This window comes from Eurypyga helias, unplaced genomic scaffold (genome assembly GCF_000690775.1).
Source record: "Eurypyga helias isolate BGI_N326 unplaced genomic scaffold, ASM69077v1 scaffold9290, whole genome shotgun sequence".
Taxonomy (NCBI): Eukaryota; Metazoa; Chordata; class Aves; order Eurypygiformes; family Eurypygidae; genus Eurypyga; species Eurypyga helias.
In genome coordinates this window covers 14142-38785 of record NW_010225075.1, presented here as the reverse complement: position 1 = coordinate 38785, position 24644 = coordinate 14142, and the positions used below count along the sequence as shown (strand labels likewise).

Below are 24644 nucleotides of genomic sequence, written 5' to 3'. Positions count from 1 at the left end.
AACGAGGGGTAAGGGGTTTAAATTGAAAGCGGGGAGATTTAGATTAGATATCGGGAAGAAATTCTTCCCAGAGAGGGTGGGAGCACTGGGACAGGTTTCCCAGAGAAGCTGTGGATGCCTCATCCCTGGAAGTGTCCAAGGCCAGGCTGGATGAGGCTTGGAGCAACCTGGTCTAGTGGAAGGGGTCCCTGCCCATGGCAGGGGGGGGGACTGGGGGGGCTTTAAGGTCCCTTCCAACCCGAACTGTACTAAGATTCTATGTTGCAATCTCTGTTTGGAAAGATGAGGTTTTGCCCCAGTCCAGTGTTTGCAAGGTCAAGGGAATATAGGGCAGAAAGATAAATCTTGGAGTTTAAGCAGGTGGAATCCTCGCCTCTTCTGCAAATTCAGGGTGAAAAAAAAATGCTCTTATTCCCTGTCATCAGGATCCTCACCTTTCACAAAATAATTTGAAAGTGAGCCTGGAGTTTTGGATTTTAGTGGTTGCAGGAGTGTGTCGTTAGTGGGCAGATCGGAGGTGAAAGGTGCCCTTGGGTCAGTTTATTGCTTGGCTTTGCAGACATGCCCTGGGGGTGACTCAGTCGCATGCACAGGTTGTATTTGTCCCCTTTTACCTGGGATTGAGTGTCTTCCAATAGTGCTGGTTTCACTTTAAATACGTGCTTTTGGGGCATTTGCCTAGGAATAAGAGAGTACAAGCTTTATGATTTGTTTTTAATTAACTGTCAGCCCTCTAAGGTACAATTATCAACTATGCAACATAGAAGTCTTCAATTATTTAATGTATTTATTATTTTAGAATATGTCCTCCAATTAATTTCAAGTATAATATCACTCCTACTCTTTCCAAAGGAAATAACTCCTCTTGTTACCCCGTGTGGCACATTTTAAAAGACATGCTTTTCCCAGGAGTCCGTTACAGGGCTGAAGATGGTGTTACACAACTTCGGTGCATCAGGGCCTGCAGGCCATCCCTGCCTTCCCTCGCTCACAGTGTGTTCCTGCCCTGTTCTGGCTGGCACAGCAGTCTGTGTAGCCACGTGGAAAACCAGAGCAAGGAACTGATCCAGCTGAAAAATAACCAGCCAAAATGTTTGGTTTTTTCAGTCTGATACGTTTTCTGCCACACAAGTAGTTGTGCTGACATGGCAAGAAGGTGCAGTGTGGATAGGGGAATGAGGAGCCAGGGGCAAGGTGGCATCTGCTCCAACTGGCCTGAACAGCACTGCCAAATTTTAAGCTGTGCTATGGAAGATGTATTAGCTTGGCTCCTTTCTTTGGGGTTGGGAAGCAGTTTGAACAGACAAGGCAGGGTTCAGAAAAGAAGAAATTTTATTGATGTTAAGCACATAGAGAAATGTTTGGAGAGATTTGATGACTTGAGGTTACACACTGGCTTCCCTCTTTGTCTGATATTTGAGCATAAAACCAAACTATCCTCCTGATACCTGAGTTAACTGCTCAGTTTCGAATAGAAGGGACTCTTCGGTACTTCTCTTTTGGAGTTCTTAATTATGATCTTAGGCCAGCCTGATAGAGGGAGAGAAGCAGCTTGCAAGTTGCAGTTGACTGTAGCTAACTTTCTGAAGACACTGTGTATGTTTGCTCTATCAGTACATGCTAAATATACCTCTTCTGTTTACTTTTGTTGGGGTACAGGGAATCATGCCCTAAAAAAAATCTGTCTTTCTGACATCCTAAATTTCAGCTAAACTCTTGACTCCACTATTTCATCTTTCTAGAAAGCTCTTGATGAACAGCCTTACTTGGATCTACTCTCAGCCACCTCCTACATGTCTCTCACTCTGCTTTTTAGGCCTAGGGCCTGGGATTGAAAATAAGCTGATACGGCTAAAAAATTTATGTTCTCTTGAGTGAAACCAGCCCTGCATATGAACCGTGGGGAGGCTATTTATTTATTTATCTTCCACTAAGTGGAAAATACTGCACATTAACCTCACTTGAAAGATTATTCCACCTGGCAGATGCTCTCACCTGAGCATGGGGAGGGAGGCACTGTGGTGTGGTCAGTCCAGTGTTAGGTTGGCGCTTGAGGCTCTTGAGTTCTTAGTGTTGCTGTGGTGGTTCAAGGCAACTTCCTTCCTGTGCCTACTTGTCCTGTCAGGAGAACAGAATGGTGTTTTGTTAAAGTACACTGAGCTCATCTGGTGAAGGAGCTGTTCAAGGACTGGGGATGGGACAGTTAGCTCGGACAATTGTGAGGTCTACTTAAAAAATGTAACACTGAGCAATTCAGCTGATGGTCCGACCTCCAGAGAGGGTTGCTGAAGAAAGGGCAGCGTAACGGAACATCTTCCTGAGTTACGATTACCCCCCGAGAGAGTTTGAGCTTGGGCTGCAGAAGTGATGGCACCTTCCCTGTGCAACACCACAAAACATTCTGTGCCGCAGTCATCGAAGACGGGGCCTTCTGCTGTGCAGGGTTGGTTTCCTGTGGTCAGTCCAATGGGCTGAGCTTTAGAACATCCTCTAAGGGTCTGTCTGTCCTGCCAGGCATTGGCCTGAGGAGGAAGGGTAGCTTTGTTTGAAAACAGCCCAAGCTTTTTCTGTCCAAAAGTTGTGTGTTTTGCCTTTTTAACCATTTGCAGGGACCGGAGACCATCTGGTAACTACATTTCATTGATAAACTCTCTGAACACTACCTTGCATAACCTACTAATATTAATAGTGTCTCCAAAAAATGTGATTGATAGTATTGCTTATCCCAAGTGACAGTGGGGTGCAGGCATCTTACGAGCCAAGAGGATTCTTGCCGTGGTTTGTTCTTTCAGCAGATGCATCTCAGCCTTGAGGATGCTTGCAAGTGTCAGAGCTTGCTGTGCTGAGGTACCTGGCTTAGCTCTACGGGAGCTAGCAAGGTAGTTGTGGTAGCACAGCCTGGGCTCTGTGTAGCTGTTGATACGCCAGCTGACTGTGGACAACCTTGTCTAGGCTTCTGTGCATGGCTTTTACTTGTGCTTTGTTGACAGACTCTACACGGTGGTATGTAAGACTGGATTTATTGGATTAGACCACTGCAGTGTTTCTATACATGGTACAAATAGGAAGGAATCATGATCAGCATTTGCTGTTTATTTGGGCCAGGAGGCTTCATGACCTGAGGAACTGAATGAGTATAAATGCATACAGGAGTCCTTAGACTTTCATTGCCTCCCTCCAAGGAGGCACTGTATGCCGGCTGCCTTTGGTTGCGCTTGTATTGGATTAGTATTTCATCTGTCTCCCTCTGGTAAAAGTATTTGTTTAATGAGAGAACTTTGATTCAGTGTCTGAGGAATAACAAAGGGAGATACATGACACTTGGCTAATCCATTATTAAATGAGGATAAAAGCATCCATTCTTCAGGGTGTAGGGCCATGAATAGATGGGTGTGTCAACTAATATAGGGTCTTTAGGCTTTAACTCCCAGTGGAGTTTCCATATGTGACACTTCTGGTGACTTGGGGTGTAAAGGATTCATCATTTGACCCTCTGAAGCGCTGTACATGCCTATCACACTATGAAGAGGATGTGAGGACCTACAGGTATCTGCTGCTAATTGCACTGTGGTGAGGTCTCCAAGAATGAAGACTCCACAGCCTCCCTGGGCAACCAGTTACCAGTTCTCAGCCACCAAAAGAAAGCAAAAGGAAGTGTAGGCCTCCTGTTCCACAGAGGAGGAGGAATAGATCCATGAGAGAAGAGTTACAGACCCACAAGCCCACCACATGGGTCTCCTAATCGTGTGGCAGTCATAGGCCATTTTGCCATTGCCAGTCTACTGTGTATACTTACTGCCCACATAGTGATTTAGCTCAGCCCAAGAGTTGGGTCCCATTTGACTACAGCTTTTGCTGTAGCAACTGAATAAATTTTGTTTTTTCTTAATGAATTAAATATAGGAGCAAGGTGCCCGAATTCTTTGTTGTCCTGTCAAAAGACATCCCATATGTATGCTGAATAGTTGGGTTTTTTTCAGAGATACACCTGAAATATAACTTGAGTACATGAATCACACTGATGTGTAGAATTTAATTGCGTTGTTTTACTTTAATCTTCTTCAAAGAGCCAAGAGCTTTTGAGTGTTATATTTGGAAATATTTGTTAAATCGTTTTGCATAAACTGCAGCAGCATCTAAATAAAAAATCACACCCTATCACCTCACTTTTTTTTTGTGTAATTCAGTTCATTAAGGTGTTTGATGTTGATTTCATTTTGCCCACAACAGATTTTAGCTGAGCCTGGCAACGCCTCATTAGGAGATTTGTCATTGAAGTCTTAAGACTAATCAGGGGTTTTTAGTGTGCGCCTCTGTTCAAGGGGACTTTCAGTGCTTCGTGTGGAAAGCACAGCCCATTTAGTGTTGCATTTATCCTCTGACCCAAGTCGAGATCCATTTATCAGTTATAGCTGTCCATCGGAAAAAAGGCCTATTCTGGTCTGTGCTAAACGAAAAGGAATGAACCTCAACAGCTTCTGTTTGGCTGCCATCAACAGGCCACACACCTTTCCAGATATTAAATTATGAGTTAATACGGTATTTTATTAGCTTAAATGATGAGTTAATACGGTATTTTATTAGCTCTGCCATTTTAGTGAAAGGGCTTGGTTTGGCCATAATGTGAGGCCTGCTTGTATATTTTTATTTTGCATCCTCATGGTTTCAGTTAATAGGCTCGAGTAGAGGTGGATCTCTGGGAAGATGGATGGCAGCAAAATTTGAAGTAAAGACTGTGTGTAAGTACCTACAGTGAACTGCATGCGACATCTGGTGATTCAGACGATGAAGGGCCGGGAGCACCTTCCACATGAGGAAAGGCTGGGAGAGCTGGGTCTGTTCAGCTGGAGAAGAGGAGGCGGAGGGGGGATCTTGTCAGTGCTTCTCAGTATCTAAAGGGGGGGTGTCATGAGGATGGGGCTCTTCTCAGTGGTGCCAGTGACAGGACAAGGGGCAATGGCCCCTAGATGTTCGAATGGTTAGCGTTTACTGACTGTTGCCATGAAATAGGTACCACTGAGGCAGCTCGATTGCCCACAGCACAGAAAAACCCTCCAACTCAGAGCTGCCCCTCTACATCCGAGGGAAGCCTGCTGAGTGTTCTGCCCACAGGACTAGGGGGAAGGATGTTTGGGAGAGAGAAAGCAAACACTTATTCCTTTGCCTTCTTAGCCAAAATATAGGCCATTAAGCATTTTATTGCCCTCTGATTCCACATTTTTGAATCTCCATTCCCACTATGCTTGAGCAGCCATAAAATGTAGGAATGCCTCAACAACGTCTTCCTGGAGCCTTCTCTTCTCCAGGCTGAACAACACCAATTCTCAGCCTTTCTTCACAGCAGAAGTCTTCCACCTCTCTGATCATTTTTGTGGCCGTCCTCTGGACCTACTTTAAGAGGTCCATGTCTGTCTTGTACTGGGGACCCCAAAACTGGATGCGGTACTCCAGGTAGGGTCTCATGAAAGCAGCATGGAGGGGAAAATTGCTTCCCTCAGCTTCTGGCCACACTGCTTCTTATGCAGCCCACAACACGATTGGCTTTCTGGGCTGCAAGCACTCATTTCTAGCTCACATCCCATTTTTTGTTCACCGGTATCCCCAAATCCTTCTCAGCATGGCTGCTCAACCCCTTCATCCCCCAGTCTATCGATACTGGGAATTTCCCTGACCCAAGTGTAGGACCTTGCACTTGGTGTCATCTGCAGCAGCCACAGATGCGCGTGGATTTAAATAATGTGTGTTTCTGCATCCTTGGACCCAATCTCCATCTGGTGTATTTTAGTCACCAACGCTAGTATTTGAATTTAACTGTCCATATCTGTAAAAGTACTTGAAAAAGTGGTAGTTTGATCATCCTGCTGATGCACTGTTGTAAAGGAAATGGTGTCTTGTTTACTTAGTGTGGTACCGGTTTGGCTCCAGCACCTGAGTATGCACGATGAACTTCTGAACCCGCAGTATTGCCTGTGGGATTGATACTCTCTTAAATAAGTGAGCATTTGGGGTTTGCCTGGACAGGATGTAGTGAGATAATTGCAGAATCAGTTATCTTTTAACTGGCAGATAGAGCCTTTTTTTTTAATGTACTCTATTTAGCTTAACAAAAGAAAAAGACATTAGTCTTCAGTCTCTGCTACTTCATCATGTAGTTGAAGAATTGTAGGTTGATGGGCTGACACAGAACTCAGGCTCCTTGTCTGGAAGGAATCGGAGGTCTACATTGCAGTTCACATTCACGTTCTAGGTAGTCTTAATGTGCTCCCGAAGTTGTTTTCATCCTCCTTGCACTCTAGAGGTACACGACAGACTGTGCTGTAATGGTGATTTTTGAGTACAGCCCCGGGGAATAGATACAGGATGCAGTAGTTGACTGCTCACCTCTGCTGTTTGGCAGAAAAAACCAAACCACATCTTTAAAACCTTCCCCCAAACCTCCAGCCCTACTTCCCAGGCTACCTCCTCCCCTCCCAAAACCCACTCCCTTTGAGGTGGTCTTTGCTGGTTTGAACTGGTACAAGTTAAATTCGTGTTGCTGAGGTTTTTAAATGGAGAAAAGCTGAATAAGCCACCTGCAGTCTTGTCGTTCCAATATATTTCTTTTTCAACAAACCAGGAGGCACATTCTTTTGAAAGAAGCTTCTTGGGGTTTTCAGGAGGTTCTTCCATAAAAATAGCGGCATTGTCAAAAGATAATTGATTTTTTAATTGTACTCTCATTAGAGAAGATTATTTTTTCCTTTCTTCCTCATGCATCCCACAGGTCATAAACGTGGATGGAACAATGAGGAAAACCCTCCTAGAAGATAAGCTTCCACATATATTTGGATTCACGCTGCTGGGAGATTACATCTACTGGACGGACTGGCAGAGGCGAAGCATCGAAAGAGTTCACAAGGTCAAGGCTAGCAGAGATATCATTATCGATCAGCTGCCGGATTTGATGGGCCTTAAAGCAACGAGTGTTAGCAAAGTGTTTGGTAAGCCTGGGCGTCCATAGGATGGGTGTGGAGTAGTTTCTGGGTGGGCTTGTTCTCACTGAGCATCTGCTGGGTGCTTGTAGTGAGAATGTAGTGAGAATGACTGTAGGCTCGTGTGCTTGAATCCTTTTGAAGGGAAACTGCACCTCTTGTTTGTAAGGTTGGGAAAATGCAGTGTTGTAGGAGTATGGGCTTCCAGTTTTTAGTGAGGTTCGAGATTGTCTTCCACAGCTTCCACTACGCATCTAGAGGAATCATTCATTATTTCTGCTGCTCACTGAACTGTTCCACTTTCTCCTGCTGTTTTCTTCCAGTACAAAGTCCTGATGATGTTTAGTCAGCAGGATGCTTTTTTCTGTGTCGGGTGGTATAGGCGGGGTTAGTGGCCATTACGACGTTGCCTCAAAGCACGTGGCATTTAAATATTAACTTTTAACACCAAAATCATGCTTAAATCTTAACAATTAAATCTTGTCCTTAGCACAAAAGGTGCAGCCCGTGGTTTTTGGTCCTCTGCTCGCATTCTGTAGAGGAGTGTGCACAGAAATCTCCTGCCTTCGGTAGTAACTCACGAGAGGTGCGTGTTCACCACAGACCTGTCTACTGCCTGGGACACTGGAGTCGGGGCATTGCAGTAAACAGGTTCATTGGTCAGCTACTGAGAACAGTTGCAGCAGAATCACATGGAGTAGGTTGTTAAATTACACCCTGCCAGTACATGGATTTCCAGCCTTTCAGGAAACTTTAGTTGTAAGATAAACAAGTTCTCAGTACGACATCAGTCTGAAATATATATGTGTGCCCTAAAAAGCAAAAATTAAAAGAAAACTGGTTGAGGCTGATCTTGGAGTTTTTTATTTTTGGTGGTAACAGTCTTTAAATACCTAAATCCTTGGTTCCAGCAGATGGAGAAAGGCACTCATTTATCTTTTGGTCCTTACTTTCCCCTCCCCACTCCCTCCCCATCTAGTCATGGTTGTTCACACGAAAAAAATAAGTGTGAGATTGTGATGATCTTGTTGGAACTGCTTTTGCTAATGAATCTTTCAGCTTTAAATAAACAGCTGGGAAAGCACTGCAGTCATGCAGCTCTTTTCTCGCCATTTCATGTCATTGAGCATTGTAAAACCAGTGGTCTCAGAGAGATACAGAGATGGGGTACGTGGCCAAAAATAGCCAAGGTGAACGTGTATGTCATTACCTGCCTTCAGTGAAGGAGCTGGATCTTTGGGGAAACTAGAAGGGCACGTTTGTAGCTGTTATTTGTGCAACAGGAGGGATAGGACGAGCTTCCTAATCCTTGGGTAGAAGGAAAGAAACAGTTTTGACATTCTTTTTTAGAATTCCCTGTTGACAACCCATAGTGTTAACTTATTTTGAAAAATGGTAATTACAATGTGTTCCTGCTCAGCCTGCCCCTCTCCCCCTTTCCCCCTACCTCCACAATGCACTGATACCTGTTTTTTTGTTTGTTTTAAGGAACCAATTCCTGTGCAGAGAACAACGGCGGCTGCAGCCATCTGTGTTTCTTTACACCCCAGGAGACCAGGTGTGCCTGTCCCATCGGCCTTGAGCTGTTGAGTGACATGAAGACTTGCATCATCCCTGAAGCCTTCTTAGTTTTCACAAGTAGAGCAGCAATTCATAGGATTTCCCTTGAAACCAATAATAATGATGTTGCTATTCCTCTTACTGGAGTCAAGGAAGCATCTGCTCTGGATTTTGATGTCTCTGATAACAGAATCTATTGGACTGATGTTAGTTTGAAGGTATTACTGACGTGTGAATTCCCTGAATATAAAGCCACAGAGCAGTTACTTTGATCTAACAGAGGTCTCTGTTACATGATCTGTCCTGCAGTTGCTAATGTTGTCGTTGAATTGCATCCAGGGAGACTCTGGGAGATGAAGACGGTTGCATTGTTGAATGCACAGTTGGGTGACAGGCATCTTCCTGCTTCAAATAAAAATCCAAAGTGCTGTCTGCTCATACCGAACGCCCAAGTCTGGGATGCTGCATGTGTTGCATCCCTAGATGTATCTATTGTAGAGAACCTGGTTTAATGTCACGTAGTAGAGGAATTTAAACACCGAGCTTGGCACCCTCCCAGGCTTTCTCTCCTTCAGTTTTGACTTGGAAGGGAATCTTACTCAATATTAACATTTAGCAAGTGAGCTTTGGAGGGGTTGCTGTTAGCCTGAGGCTCCAGCTTGGCACAGAAAAGGCCAGGGAACTTGTCCACCCGCCTCCACTCTGTGTTAAGGCCCCAGCTGCCCCCAGTTCTGTGTCCAGTGTGTTCCCCAGGAGTTTGACGTTTCCTGTTGGTTCACATCCATGTGCTAAAGCGAGCGCCGTGTTGTTCATCAGTTTTACTTCACTTTTTGAAGTGAATTAAGTAGGGGTGGAAAATGATTGATTCACTTCCCTGGAACTGGATTTGTCTGTTTAGCCTCAATAGATTTCCCGCGAGCAATCAAAGTTTCCGTGCCAGTGTGCCTAAGCCATAACAGGGAGAAGCTCGGTTCTAGTGACTGCGGGACACGGGCGGCTTCCACAGCCTCCCTGAGAAGACCGATGAGGGCTGTGCTTCAGTGCTGCCTGTGGTGTGGAGACCTTCCCTTCAGGAACAGTGCCTGTGTAATACGTTAGTGTACTGCAGACACTGTTCCTAAATAAACCTCATGCAAGCGCGGGGAGAGCCGGAGCTATGGTCGTCTTAACCATTTGTAGTGGAAAACACGTTACTTGACTGCGTCAGTGCATGGATCCCAGTCTTGCTCTATGCAGAACTGGAAAACTGGTGAAAAAAAGAAGTATTTACTTAAATTTTACCGGTCTGTGACCTCCTGAATTACCCAGTATGCTGTATTTTCACGTGTGTTTCAGCACATCTGGGTTTTCATTCCCTCTGTCCTCCCACCTCCTGCAGCTTATCAGCAGGTTGCGTGGCTTCAGAGCCCATAGTCGTCTCGCTTCCCTTTGGGAACCACCACTTCCCCGGTCGTCTTCTGTACTCGTCCCCCTGTACTCGGCACTGGTGAGGCCGCACCTTGAGTACTGTGTTCAGTTTTGGGCCCCTCACGACAAGAAAGACATTGAGGTCCTGGAGCGTGTCCAGAGAAGGGCCACAAAACTGGTGAAGGATCTGGAGAATATGTCTGATGAGGAGCGACTGAGGGAACTGGGCTTGTTTAGCCTGGAGAAGAGGAGGCTGAGAGGAGACCTGATCACTGCCTACAACTCCCTGAATGAGGTTGTGGAGAAGTGGGTGTTGGTCTCTTCTCCCTAATGACAGATGATCGGACGAGGGGGAATGGACTCAAGCTGCACCAGGGGAGGTTTAGATTGGACGTAAGGAAGAAGTTCTTCACCGAAAGGGTTATCACACACTGGAACAGGCTGCCCAGGGAGGTGGTGGAGTCACCATCCCTGGATGTGTTTAAGAGACGGGTGGATGAGGTGCTGAGAGATAGGGTTTAGTGGCGGACAGATATGGTTGGACTGGATGATCTCTAAGGTCTTTTCCAACCCAGTGATTCTATGATTCTGCCTCTGGTTCCCTGAGGGCTCGTTTTCAAAAAGGAGTTACACTTTTTCTGAGATGTGGGTCGTACCTGTAAAAGTACAGTACGTGATTTCTGGTTTTGACCTTAACCTTTAAAAACCATAAAATGTCTCTTAGGCTGGTGAGTGCATGTATCAAATTACTCAGAAATGAACAGCTGAAATACAAGACGGGATGCAGAATGATTGCTGAGTGTTGGTGCCACGGCTGGGTAATCATATGTTGGTCCTGGAAGGCAGCGATGGTTGACCCGGGGTTGGTTTCAGTGCTCCGTGGTAGGAGCGGTTTATCCGTACCTACGCAGGCCCTGCCCTGCGACTCGAGCGCCCGTAGCTGAAATGCACGTGGGACCAGCAAACTTGCTCCAGGTGACTGGTCACGAGAAACAGTTTAAATCAAATTTCTCTGAACTGGGGTGTAACCTAAAACATTACAGTGAATTGAGGAATTTAAAAAAACACCTAATTATGTGTGCAAATAGAAGAGAGGGAGAAAGGGCAAGGAAGAATCTGCAGATAAATAGTGCTTTATGAAAATCAGATCCTTTTAAGATGTCTTGGACTGGTCGTCAGGAACCAGTAGCTTTCTGAAAATTCAGGTCTTTTTAGCCTGGGAATTACTCTGTTCTCTTTTGACAACAGAAATTTCTTTTAAAAAATGTAACACTGGCTGATTTTTTTTTACTCATTTCTTTGTGTACACTGAACTTCATAATCCTTACTCCTTTTTGTTTCAGTGGGATAGCCGTAAACACCGTAACGTTTTTACACAATTCTTTTCCAGACCATAAGCCGAGCTTTCATGAATGGGAGCTCCGTCGAGCATGTGATTGAGTTTGGACTAGATTATCCAGAGGGAATGGCTGTAGACTGGATGGGAAAGAACCTCTACTGGGCAGATACTGGAACCAATCGCATTGAAGTCGCCCGCCTGGATGGACAGTATAGGCAGGTCCTTGTGTGGAAGGACTTGGACAACCCAAGGTCTCTGGCTCTCGATCCTACCAAAGGGTAAGGGACAGTGATGCTTTTCAGAGCTTTGTGTGCCTGTTCTTGTATGTGACGAGTTAATTGACAGGTTATATAGCTCCGTTTCTTCAGGGCCTTTGACAAGGGGGGTTGGAACTAGATGATCTTTAAGGTCCCTTCCAACCCAAACCATTCTATGATTCTTTGAAGGCAATAAACACTCTACAAGCTTGTGGGTTACAAGAATTGCCCATGATATATCTTTTGCCTCTCTCTAGAAAAGGAATACCGTAGTACTGCACGTAGGCACATGTTGGTTTATGTTGTTAAGAACTGGAGATAAGTTCAGCAAAATCAAAACATGCAGCTAAACAGGATCTAGCCGATACACTCTTTACTCCACTTCTCATTGCAGGTACATGTACTGGACTGAATGGGGAGGTAAACCACGGATTGTTCGAGCGTATATGGACGGAACAAACAGCATCACTTTGGTGGATAAAGTGGGCCGTGCCAATGACCTTACGATCGATTACGCGGACCAAAGGCTCTATTGGACTGACTTAGACACCAGCATGATTGAGTCATCAAATATGCTGGGTAAGCTAGTGTTCTGTTACACCAGCTAGCACAGAAATATGGACTGACTGTAGTAAAGCACTTGAATAATAGGAAATTGGAATAATCTAAGTAAAATTAAATCTGTGTGTATATTTTTCTTATGAGAGGAAATGGAGAGTTAAATGTTTAAGGAGATAATTAAAAAAGCTTCCTAAATTAATAACCATGATTATTTAAAGTGATGGTGAGAGATGATATCATTTCTCTGTATTGATACGAAACTGCCTGTGTTTGACCAAAGCAGAGATGACCTCTGAGTTTCTCAGCGTGAGGACAACTTACAGGTTCCCTGTAAAACACCCCCGGCTTTTCAGTCTGCGCGCTACTTCTCTGTTGAAGTATTATCTCTGTTTCTAGCTTCAGACTCGCTCTGTTGGTTCAAAACCAGAACACTGCTTTGCATTTCCTGCAGTCTGAAAGGTTGTGCCGTTACTTCTGCCGTGTATCACAACATGCTCTGCAGACAAACTTCTGCCATGTATCATAACCTGCTCTGCACACAACTGTACGCGTTTCCTACCTTCCCTCGGAGTTTTGTTCATGCGTGCGCTCGACGGCGTGCTCAGATTTACTGAACTTTCTCACTGATGCCGACACCGAACTGACTGGATGGAAGCAGAGAGTTTTGTTTTCTGCAGCTGACACAGAGCATTTGTGTGGGCCAGATGTTTTGTAAATAAAATGGTCTTCCGGGTTTTAGCTGAGGCAGATACGAAATCCTGTTTGAGAAAACAGAGTTTAAGTTTCCAAGTGTCACAGAGTGACTCAATGATAGGATGGGAAATGGAATCCAGAAGTTCCTGACCTGTCATTCTGTCCCTGTTCCATTTCCAAGGAGAAGCCTTTGTGAGATGGGAATTAATGCTTTTGGGATTCCAATGTAAAAACCAAAGTTTATCAGGGAGAACAGGCATGTATTTAAGCAAACTTACAGGATTGTTACAGCAGTGCTCTGATTGGTGACGGGTATCATTTCACTGCAACTGGGGTGTTTGTGTGTGTTTTGTTAAATCTGTGAAAAGCTACCATTAGAGTGAGGGTCTTGGTTTTTAAGGCGTTATTGTACGTATCTTCAGAGTTATCTACTAAGCTTAGGAAAACAGAGCAGTGCAGTTTTGGATTCAGAGGCTGTGGCTGATTCTGCATTTCTTGTATCTGTTGCTTTGGGATGACAGCTGTTGTATGGATGTTACCGTTGAGAAATTGCAGTGAGATTGTTTCTTTATCTAGAGTTGGGGTTTTTTCCATCCAGAGTGCATCTACCAAAGCTCTCACTAACCTTCTGCCTTATGCTGAGAGAAACAGCATAGCTGGAGGCAGGCTTGAACTGGAAACTGAGTGTGGCATTGTCAGGAAATACGGTATTGAAATCATCCGTGGTAAATCAAACTGTTCTAAAGCTGAACCTACCGTTAACTTTGGTTTGTGGTGAGGAAGTAAGATGAGCGCTGGGGCTGACAGTGTTGTATGATGGTTTTTTAGTTAGCAGATTGTAAAGACTCAGACTTCTAGCAAGTGGGCTCATCGGTTAAGGAAATGTTACTGGACTCAGTCTACGTTACGCCGTGCCGCTCTCCTTGCCAGGAGAGGTCTGGATGCGTGTTGCGGGTAGAAACCTCTACCCCACCTGCAATGGACAGAAGTACTCTTAAGTGGATGAATGAATGCTGTCCCAGCTTAATCTGTGGGATTATAAACATTACCCAGCAGGAAAAAGAAAAATCACTCTTTTGGGAGATTTTACTCCATCTGCTATCAAAATTCAATTAGACAGCTTATCTGCTTCCTTCAAAAAAGCCTGTCCCCTGAATTCATCACTGGACCAGAATTGCTGTAAGAAGTACTTGAGAATGTGCAGGGTATCTGTGCCCCGAACTTGGACGCTTTAGATGGCTGAAGGTAGTTGGGAAAGTTGCCTCTGTATTTAGTTCTGGTGGTTTATAGGAAAATCACGTTGTAGTTGGGTTTTTCATTCCTTTTCCAATCTTGGCCAAATGGGAGAGAGCCTGATGGAAAGTAGGGCAGGGGAGGAAGAACGTGGTGTTCTGTAGAATCCAGCACTGGACGTTCGTTTGAGGTAGGAGAAGGTGATGCTGATGAAGGCTACCTCTTCCTCGGATGTGAAGGGGCAGAGGTTTATGTTTGGGAAGGTGACGGACAGAAGGACTTTATCTGCCTTAGGAGTGCCTCTCTGGCAGAGGCCGTCTAATGACCTCGAAGGTGTTCAGTCTGTTGTGAATGTTGCTGACTGACCCACTGAGTGTGGGCGTATTGGGGTTTCTGCCAAATGCATGGTTTCCTAATCTCTTGGGGTAGCTGTGTGTTAAATTGCACCGCAAAAGGTTGCTGTTTCTTGAGTGAAACACCATTAATTTCTCACTGCTGTTTCTCTGTGAATCTCAAGTTTGTTGTATGTTGTTGTTTTTGTGCATGTTAATTGGGGAGTTTATTGGCCTAAATGATTCAGGAGCTGACAGTATTCTTGTTCTCCAGTGTCTGTTTGGGATGGTAAGCGTCAGACACAGTAGTATTTATTTAAATGACAGTACACTGACACAGTTTCAAATTGCTTTATAGGCAAGAGGGTACCAGGATAAGGTTTTTAAATGCAAGTGTTCAGGTTACCTCTCGAGCAGATACTGCTTAATAATGAATCCCATGGTGCTGACTTGGGAAATGAGGTTTTATTTTAAAAGGGGAAGAAAAAAACCCATTTTCTTGGTGCCAGTCACACTCTTCATTTCATGACTAGGGGATTGTCCTTTAGTTGATTATCCTTACTTTTGCAGGACAAGAACGAGAAATCATAGCAGATGATCTACCTCATCCATTCGGATTAACCCAGTACAGTGACTACATCTACTGGACAGACTGGAATCTTCACAGCATAGAGAGAGCAGACAAGACCAGTGGGAAGAACAGGACACTTATCCAGGGCCATCTGGATTTTGTGATGGATATATTGGTCTTCCATTCTTCACGTCAGGATGGCTTGAATGACTGTGTACAAAATAATGGCCATTGTGGTCACTTGTGCCTTGCCATACCGAATGGCTTTAGGTGTGGCTGTGCTGCTCATTATACCTTGGATCCCAACAGCAGGAACTGTAGCTGTAAGCCTTTTTGTTTGCTACTATATACTTCGGTGTTTGTGGCTCCCAGGTGCTTGTGATCCCTTTCAGTGTAGAAAGGGAAGGGATATCACGAGTCCCATTCAAAGGTTCTAGCTTTGAAGGTGATCTTTAAATATGAGCCCAGAGTATGGAGTTTTATATCCATTTTTGTGACATGAATTAGAGCTGAAGATCTGTATTTCATATCTTACTAACAGCATTGTCAAGTCTGGTCTTTCTTGTTTTACTAGAATTGCTTTCCAAGTGATTCAGCAGTGTCATTGAAGCTTTCCTAATCCTTATCTAAGTGTTTAGGTGGGTGGAAGAGAAATTCTAAACAAATCGTGCCTTTCTCTCTTAAGTGCTTATTAAAGTCAGCAGAAATAACATCCAGTAGAACAGCCTCCTAAGTAGCCTGCGCGACGTGCACGTGCACTTGAAATTCATGTGTTTATTTTCATGTGATGTCATGAGCCTGCCAGTTCACCAGATGTCCACTAAGAATTTAGGTTTCTAGGAAAAATAGCAGATGAAGAGCAAACGGACGGTTAACTTTTAAAAAAGTAAACCACCAAAGCTTTGGGCATCCTGGCACGGTAGCATGTAAGAAAATTTTAACTGGATAAAAGGATAGGTTTATGAAAGGCAGGTCCTGCCAGACTAACCTGATCTCCTCCTATGACAAGGTGACCCTCTTAGTGGACGAGGGAGAGGCTGTGCAGGCTGTTAGCAAAGCCTTTGGCCCTGTTTCCCACAGCATTCTCTTGGAGAAACCAGCTGCTCATGGCCTGGAGGGGTGTGCTCTTTGCTGGGTCCAAAACTGGCTGGCTGGCCGGGCCCCAAGAGTGGTGGTGTATGGAGTCAAATCCAGTTGGCAGCCGGTCACAAGTGGTGTTTGTTCCCCAGGGCTCAGCGCTGGGGACAGTTCTCTTTAGTATCTTTATCAGTGACCGGGATGAGGGGATCGAGGGCCCCCTCCGTCAGTTTGCAGATGACACCACATTGGGTGGGAGTGTTGATCTGCCTGAGGGCAAGAAGGGTCTCCAGAGTCATTTGGACAGGCTGGATCCATGGGCTGAGGCCAATTTTATGAGATTCAACAAGTTCCAGGTCCTGCACTTGGGCCACAACAACCCCCAGCAACTCTCCAGGCTTGGGGATAAGGGGCTGGAAAGCTGCCTGGTGGGAAAGGACTTGGGAGTGTTGCTCAGCAGCAGCTGGATACGAGCTGGCGTGTGCCCGGGTGGCCAAGAAGGCCAGTGGCATCCTGGCCTGCAGCAGGGACAGTGTGGCCAGCAGGAGCAGGGCAGGGATTGTGCCCCTGTGCTGGGCACTGGTGAGACTGCACCTCAGATCCTACGTCCAGTTTTGGGCCCCTCGCTTCAAGCAAGACACTGCGGGGTTAAGGTAGCATGTGCGGAGAAGGGAATGGAGCTGGGGAAGGGGCTGGAGCACAATTCCTGTGAGGAGTGGCTGGGGGGTTCAGCCTGGAGAAAAGGAGGCTCAGGGAGACCTTATTGTTCCCTACAACTCCCTGAAAGGAGGGTGCAGAGAGGGGAAGGTCCGTCTCTTCTCCCAAGTGACAACTGATGGGACAAGAGGAAATGGCCCGAAGTTGTGCCAGGGGAGGCTTAGATTGGATATTAGGGAAAATTTCTTCACCTAAAGGGATATCAGGCATTGGAATGGGCTGCCCAGGGCGGTGGGGGAGTCACCATCCCTGGAGGGATTGAAAAGCTGTGCAGACGTGGTGCTCAGGGACATGGTTTAGTGTTGGACTGGGCAGTGCTGGGTTGGTGGTTGGACTCGATCTTAAAGGTCTTTTCCATCCCGAATGATTCTGTGGTAACGTAGGGAAACCTGTGAGTGTATTGCCAGCTGTCACTGGTGTTCCTGAAATTCCACATGGGGAGCATAGCTACAGTATGGAAAGGGAATGCTTTCTGGATGAGGGTGTGCACATTTACCCTCCAGAAGTGCACAAAGAAACATTTCTATCTTAATAGCATAAATCTCCATTTATTGGTTACCTTTGTTTTCACTGTCAGTATAATTGTCCATCTGGGATTTTGTCCTAAATGTTGGTTTCTGTGTTGGGTGTATTTTTGACTGTGTGAGTTGCATTTTTCTTAGCATTCTGGTTTGGCTTGTTGCAGCCCCTGCCAGCTTCCTGTTGTTTAGCCAGAAATCTGCAATCAGCCGGATGATACCAGATGATCAGCAGAGTCCAGATATCATCCTGCCTATGCATGGTCTGAGGAATGTCAAGGCTATCGATTATGATCCCTTGGATAAATTGATCTACTGGGTGGATGGACGTCAGAATATTATAAAGAGAGCCAAAGACGATGGCACTCAGGCAAGTTTACGTGGTGTATAGGGTTTTGCCTTAATCTTCTTGTGCGCTTTCTACTTTACGCTTGACTTTCCCCTTCCGTCCTCTGCACCAAGGAATCGTTTGTTTAAACTTTGCTCTTGCCAGCACTTCTTCATACGTATCCTGTCGGTACGTGAAAATTACTGAAGGCTTTTAGGGTCATGATTTTAATTTGTTTACGAAGAAGTGTGATGGAATGTAGTGCATCTTATGTATCTGAAACTGTGAGCCTTGAATTGCAATCTGTATTTAAAATGGGCACTGAAGGAAGGCAGACTCACCATTTATACTCAGGACTGATAAATTATATCCTAAATTCAGTACCATGCATGCCAGTTGGGTGGTAATGTTGTCAGCGTTGGAAAGCGCTCTCAGAATGAAAACTCTCCGCTCTCCAAATTGTAGTTAATCCCTGAGTAAATGTAGAGTTGCTTGCTATGCCAGTTAGGGATAGGCTTATCGGCGTGCTTAATTGTTTTGCTGAGCTGGGGACATCGCTCTCTCGTGGTAGTTACTCACGCAGCAGTGGGAAGTAGCGTAGGGTTCTTCCAGGCACTGTTATGTGTTAACATGGCTTAACTCCCAGGTCAGCAGATTCTTTAAAATCTGTGGTTTGAATAGGAATATAAAAGAAAATGGGGAGTGGGCAGGTTATATTTTCCTAGTTCTTGGGCAATCTAAACAATCTGACGTTGTATGAGTGGAAATGGGCTGGTCTCTTCATGCATCTAGGGACTTAGAGGTGTGCGGGTTTCCTTTAAAGGAAGAGGTGGCAGCTTTAGTTTTTTGGCCATTTCTTTAAAGACTGGGAGAAGGTATGTTGGGATGAGAAGCTAGCTGGCTTGTGGATGAATTTTGAAGAAGTTTTGCTCTTGCTTTTTGGGTTTATGCTAGGTGCTAATTGTTGTAGTCTGGCTTCTCTTTGGTACTTGCTAGGTGCAAATTGCAGTGGGGATTCATTTTCTCTGTGTTCTTTACCCTGGTCACGCAGCTTTGAAGATGTAGATCCCCTGCAAATTTTGACTTTCTGGTTTTCACTGACTATATTTACTTAATTTTGCTAAATTGTGCTGTTTGCAGATGATGCACGTGAATTTCATACCTGGGTACCTTTGATCTCAGGAAAAGAATGATTTCTTTTTATTTCTAGGCACACTGTCAGGACAAAAGAGGGATAAAGCTTTATATAAAAAGAAAAAAGCCTGCATATCACTATGCAGAACTTGGAGGCTTAAAACCAAATTGTGGAAATCCAACTTTCACAAGTAATGCTGTGTTGGGTAATTCAATTGACTTAAGCTGAGCACAGAATGGTGTCTTCAGCTTTCCTGACCCACGTGAACTTTGTCTTGTACTGGTTTTGTGTTTGGCTTGGGAGCGCCGCACTAGGACCCGTAAGGAAACCACCGTTTCCCCCTCAGCATCATCGTGTCACCAGCAGCAGTCACCTTTGAAGGCTGCTTTGATGCTGGGAGTCTTGCCAGCAGGATTACTATCCCAATGGCACTGGGAGTGTCTGTACACTGGTGGAGCCTGTGTAACGTCAACCAAACAACAGAGACATTATTTTCCTTTATGGATTTTTTTTATATGCTCTAGTGCTCTTCACATAAGTAAAGTATTGAAGTCTGTGTAAGTACTCAACATGGAGTTAAAAAGTGTAGTAAATAGTAGTTAGTTAGATTGGGATGGGTTGAGGGTGGTCATTTCAGGAACTTGGCAATACAAGTTTTGTAAGGTCTGTCATAAGCACACAAGGGTGACAGCAGGGTGATGTTGTTCGCCTGGGTGTGAGGCACAGCTGTAGCCATTGGACATGTAAACAAACAGAACCAAGTTTCACTGAAAGATTTTAGTTTTTAAGAGAACCCAGGACTGACAGAAAATCACTACCTACTACACTACAAATAATAAAGTAAGGAGGCTGTGGCAAGAGAGCCAGATTGGTTCAGCTGAGTCTGTAGCAGTGCAGGTCTGACCAGAAGGCTGCCTTGTTTCTTGCCTTGTTTCAGTCAAGATTGTCCCATGCATAAACACGTTTTTCTTCCCTTTCCTGCTAATTAACTCTCCTTATAGGAAGCCCCACAACTGCTTTCTGGGGAGTTTTACATAATCTTACAGATTTTGTCCAGATGTTTTTCCTCTAATCCATAGTTTGAATCTTTTCTTGTTAAACTCTGTCGCATTTGTTGTTTCCTTGTGGATAGTTTTAGGTGTTTCTGGACTGCCAGGTAGGTAAATGGTGCTTTCTGTACAATCAATGTTCTTCAAGCAACTATCAGAATGATTACTGGAAGTTGTTCCCCATGCGTTGTCTTGCAGCCTTTCACGGTCATGAGTACTCCAAACCAGAGCCAGAACCCAGAGAAGCAGCCACACGACCTCAGCATCGATATATACAGCCACACCTTGTACTGGACCTGTGAGGCCACAAATTCAGTCAATGTCCACCGGCTGAATGGCGAGTCCATTGGGATGGTGCTGCGAGGGGACCACGACAGGCCCAGAGCCATTGTGGTGAACGCAGAGCGAGGGTGAGATTCCTCTCTGTACCTTGCACAGAGCACTCTTGGGATGTGTCAGCTGTGTGTGTGAATCGTGTGTTGCATCTGTATGTTTGAAAGAGGAGAAAATTTGCTTATTTAACTGTTGAGGATGTAGGTGACTGCTTGTCCAGTTCTGGCTTTCAGAGGTACCCAGCTCTCTCTCCCATTTTCTCCTCTGCTGCCAGCCTGGACATTCCCACAGCCGTGGGGTTGGTTACAGTGAGGAACTAACCCAGGTGAGCAAAGCAAAGCAAAACCACCGTATGGTGTTTGTGGCGTAAGTGCACAGCGTCCCCCCCACCCCAGCAGGAGAGTTTACAGTGTTTGTATCAGCTGGGGATCTGGCTCAGAAATGTTTGCTCATCATAAACCAGATGTTTCCAGGGACAAAAAAGTTGTGTCTCACACGATACAGCTGTGCCTGGGAAGGGAATGGTATAAAGTCAAACAAACCCCTCCTGTTCTCTACATTTTTAAGTTTGTTCTGCCTTGATGTGTATCTCAAGAGCTTCTGAAATTCATTAGAACAGGTAGGATGCACTAGAGTGATTCCCCCCAGGAGAAAAATGTGCTGCTTTGCTGCAAAGCAGTTTTGGTTAGGCTCAGCAGACCCCACCTCCGCTTCGGGGGGTTGGCAGCCACGTTCTCAGAGGTCAAAGGTGGCCCTTTGCTGTTCTCTTTAGTAGGTTAGATGCTTAAATACCAGCTTACAAGTACCCGGCTTCCTGTGTGCTTGGCAGATGTTGGATGGTCAGGTTTTGTAACGGTGTGGGTGCAGTCCTGCCCAGAGCCTCTGCCTAGAGCATTTACAGGGTTGGTGTGTTGTGCAGCACTCGGTGTACCCTGCCCAGTTCAAAAGCTGGTGTGGGGAGAGGGGCATCAGAGAAAAGACTCTAATCTCAGTGTGACTTGGGCATACTTTGTGTTTCCAAAACCTTATCTGCTTCCTCCATTAAAATGGAAGTTGGGGTGTGTTGATTCCAAACCACTCAGCTTTTCTAGTCAGGTTTTCAAATGATTTCAAGATAAATCTGTTCCAAAATTAAAGGAGGAAATGATGGGGGGAGGCTGTGCTGAACACTGTGACTACCTGGGCGAGCTGAGTGAGTGAGCTCTGTGCTGAACTTCTGCCTTAGTCCCAGGAACCCTTCCCTCTGCCTCTCCCTTGGCTGCCCCTCCTGCTTGTGCTGGCAACGTCCGAGGGAGTTCACCCGCTGAAAAAAAGGTGGGCTTTTCTCCGAGGAAGTTCTCAGTTCCAGACGTGGGTGCATCAGCCCTTTGTTTTTCCTATGCAGGGGGAGGGCAGATGCTGCTTCTGTTTGCAGGTGGACTGGATTAGGCAAATAGAAGGAACTTTAGACACCAGGAACGTGCCATCCTCAGTGGTTGTTCCTTCTGTGGTCTTTGCTGCTCTCCAGTTTGGTAGGAACTTCTCCGTGCTGGTCAGGAAGGCAGCCTCGAAGGGGAGGAGGTGAAGGTCAATGGTTTTTGTCAGAAAGAGCTGCTGGGTGTTGGGGACAGCTTTACCCAAGGGTGATGGCAGAGTGTCCGTGCTAGTCCCGTACAACCCCCAACACCGCTGCCGGAACAGTGCTGCCCACGCAGCAGTGCTGAGGCATTTCGTGGCCTGCTGTGTTAAGCACAAATGCTATTAATTTCAGGCTATCTCAGTAAGCCAGGTAGCAAATATTTGGGGTTCTGCAGGTGACAGGTCTGGGTCTTTGCAGCTGGGAGTAAGTCAGCACGGTCGTTCCTGTGTAAACCATTCCCACTTAGGATGGAGAAGCTGTGTGCGAAGATGAGTTGCCTCCCGCCCAAAGCCGCCGGTTAAGCAGCTGGTGTTTGTGTCCTCAGGTACATGTACTTCACCAACATGCAAGAGCGAGCGCCCAAGATTGAGCGTGCAGCCCTCGATGGCACAGAGAGAGAAGTGCTTTTTACGACTGGGTTGATCCGACCAGTAGCACTGGTGGTTGACAACAAACTTGGGAAGCTTTTCTGGGTGGATGCGGATCTGAAGCGCATCGAAAGCTGTGACTTGTCAGGTAGGTGGTATGCGGTTGAGCACTCGGAGTGGAGTGTGTGGATGTATGGGACGTCATTCCGTCTTTGATGCTGACCCCAGTGGCGTCTCCCTCCACGGTTGCCAGTTCTGTGTAGGCAGTCACCGATAGCAATGGCAGGTGGACTCCCATCTTTGATGTGATTGGGATGAATGTGTCTGTAATGATTGCCACCCTCCAAGACAGCCATCTGACTTCTTGTGTGTTCTGAATGCAACTCTTGTAAGACCAGGTTTGAACAGGTGTTGCCAGGCATAGACCCCTACATCACCTCCCCCATGCCCTTTTTTATTTCCCTTATTGATGGGGTCACAGCTAAAGAATCAAACCCTGTAGGTAAGATAAATGCAGGAGAAAGCTGCAGGTTTTAAAGAAAATCAGAGGATATGTACCAGGTAGCCCAAAAACTGTGGTGGTATTTGGTCCAGCTGAGCTCACTGTGACTTGATTCACTGAGCTGTTTTTAAATGAGTCAACAGCATATTTTTAATTTAAAATATTTGCAGCCTTGCATCACTTCAGAAGACATTTGACAGCCAAGGTTTTGTTGGCTTGAATTACCTTATTATTACAACCTTATACCCTCGTAGGCTTGAGGACGTGATGTGACTGTGGAGGTTTCTGAAGCTTGCACTACACCCTCATTAATAGCATCCTGCTAAATCATGGAATAACCTCAGGTCTCCAGTGCCCGACTTTCAGAGAGGGATGAAAGGACTGTAAACCTGACTAATTGTTTTCTTTACGGGTTTTTTTAATTTTTCAAATGGAGTTGTTGATGCTTTATAGACATTCATAAACCATTTGCAAATAACTTGTCCTCCACACCAGTCAGTAAAAAAGTAGTGGTTTGTATTACTGTTGAAGCGACTGGGAAAGCTCTAACATCGCTGCAGTGACAACGTGCTTTGTTTTCAATTAGACTTTAAACAGAGGAATTGTGTGTCCTTCCAGCTCAGTGTTCTTTACATTTAACTATTGATTTCCATCTTGAAAAGACTGCACCCTGTTTCATTCTGAGAATCAACGTGTTCATTTGCTATAGAGATTCAGCACTTCTTGTCACGTGTTTTCTCATCTTTTTCTAACCATATCTGTTGAAAATATCCTTTTATTTATTCAGATGAAGTTTTTCATTTTGATCATTCTTGTAAACAACAACCTAATGGTGTCATCCAGTGCTGTGGGTGCCCTTTGCCTCTCGTAATATTCGGTACCAGTTTGGACTGTCATTCACTCACGAGCACATCCGGCGTACGTATGATATAGATTAATCACCATATCCAGTGCTGTCTCCAGCACCTTCCCAAATCACCATTGTTCAGCTCTTTGTAGCTTACAGATTCTGTTCTTTTACTCTGTTACAAGAGTAAAATCCAGTGGTGCTTTGGGAATGTGTACAGTAGACACGGCAGCGTACAGCCAGGGCATGTTTCTTCTGAAAATTGAATGAAACGAAGACTTCTTCCTCACTTGTTTGGAAACCAAAGAAATTCAGGGCTAACACACTAAATTCCCCATTCCAAGTCCAAGAATTTCTGATCTTTCCACAGCAACTTTGTTTTGAATGCGCCCTCTTTGTCGTGACAGTCAAGCAGGAGTCGTTGCCGGCGGTAGTTTTATGTCCAAAACTGCTAGGATCTGTAATTGAGATAAATGTTATATTCTTACGCTTGGTTGAGCTCTGCATAGTGTATGCAGCAAATCAGGCGAATCCAGTGCTCGTAGTGTTACTTATCCAGATTCTGTAATCTCATTCTGTGTACATATCCAAAACTTTTATGTTCCAAATGCAAGCAGACGTAAGGTCTTTATTCCAAAATGAAATACGAGAGCGGAAGAAGCACCAAGTTACAATTTTGCTTTGATTCCTCATTTTTAATATCAAATCTATCAAGTATACAGAGTCATACACAGCCTCCAAATGGTTTCTGTGAATTAATGGAGTAATTTGGAATCTCTTGTTCACTCTAGACAAACGTAACAAAAGCAACAAATAGATGCCACTGAGTGTAGGGCAGCACATGGTAGAAAACTGCAAGCAGTTAAATGAAAAGCAGTCCTAAGGGCATTTTTACTTAACCTGATTTTTGCGCATTGGCCGAGGGCAGGTTTTTGCACATCTCTGTAGAGCAGCAATCCTGAGCGTTTGACAGTGTTCCTGTTGAAGTATGGCGTTGCTCGGAGTGTGGGTTTTCTGGTTGGTTACTGAAGGAAAAAGAGAAGGTGAAGAACGAAGCATGGCTGTTAGAATATGAGCTGTTCTTCCGTGGTTATGGATCTGTGGTTGGGATAGCGCACGTGGCAGGGTGTGCGCACTGGCTTTGCTTTGCGTGCTGAACGCGTTTTATCTGGGTAACGGCAGCGAAGCCGATGGGTTGTATTTCACTCGTGCTTGCAGATTCCAGCCA

General features: G+C 45.2%; 1 protein-coding gene across 1 annotated transcript in view; it reads left to right on the top strand.

Annotated features, from left to right (window-relative positions):
* Nucleotides 1-6763: 6763 nt before the first annotated feature.
* The window catches only part of LRP5 (low density lipoprotein receptor-related protein 5), a gene marked incomplete at both ends in the record, with an annotated part of 30175 nt that continues 12294 nt past the window's right edge, over nt 6764-24644 (top strand). Inside the window, 8 exons of the mRNA XM_010148028.1 lie at nt 6764-6980; nt 8460-8749; nt 11329-11555; nt 11929-12113; nt 14924-15247; nt 17404-17606; nt 19947-20158; nt 22025-22215. Of these exons, the coding sequence (XP_010146330.1) occupies nt 6764-6980; nt 8460-8749; nt 11329-11555; nt 11929-12113; nt 14924-15247; nt 17404-17606; nt 19947-20158; nt 22025-22215 (1849 nt within the window). The remainder of the gene's footprint in view (nt 6981-8459; nt 8750-11328; nt 11556-11928; nt 12114-14923; nt 15248-17403; nt 17607-19946; nt 20159-22024; nt 22216-24644) is intronic.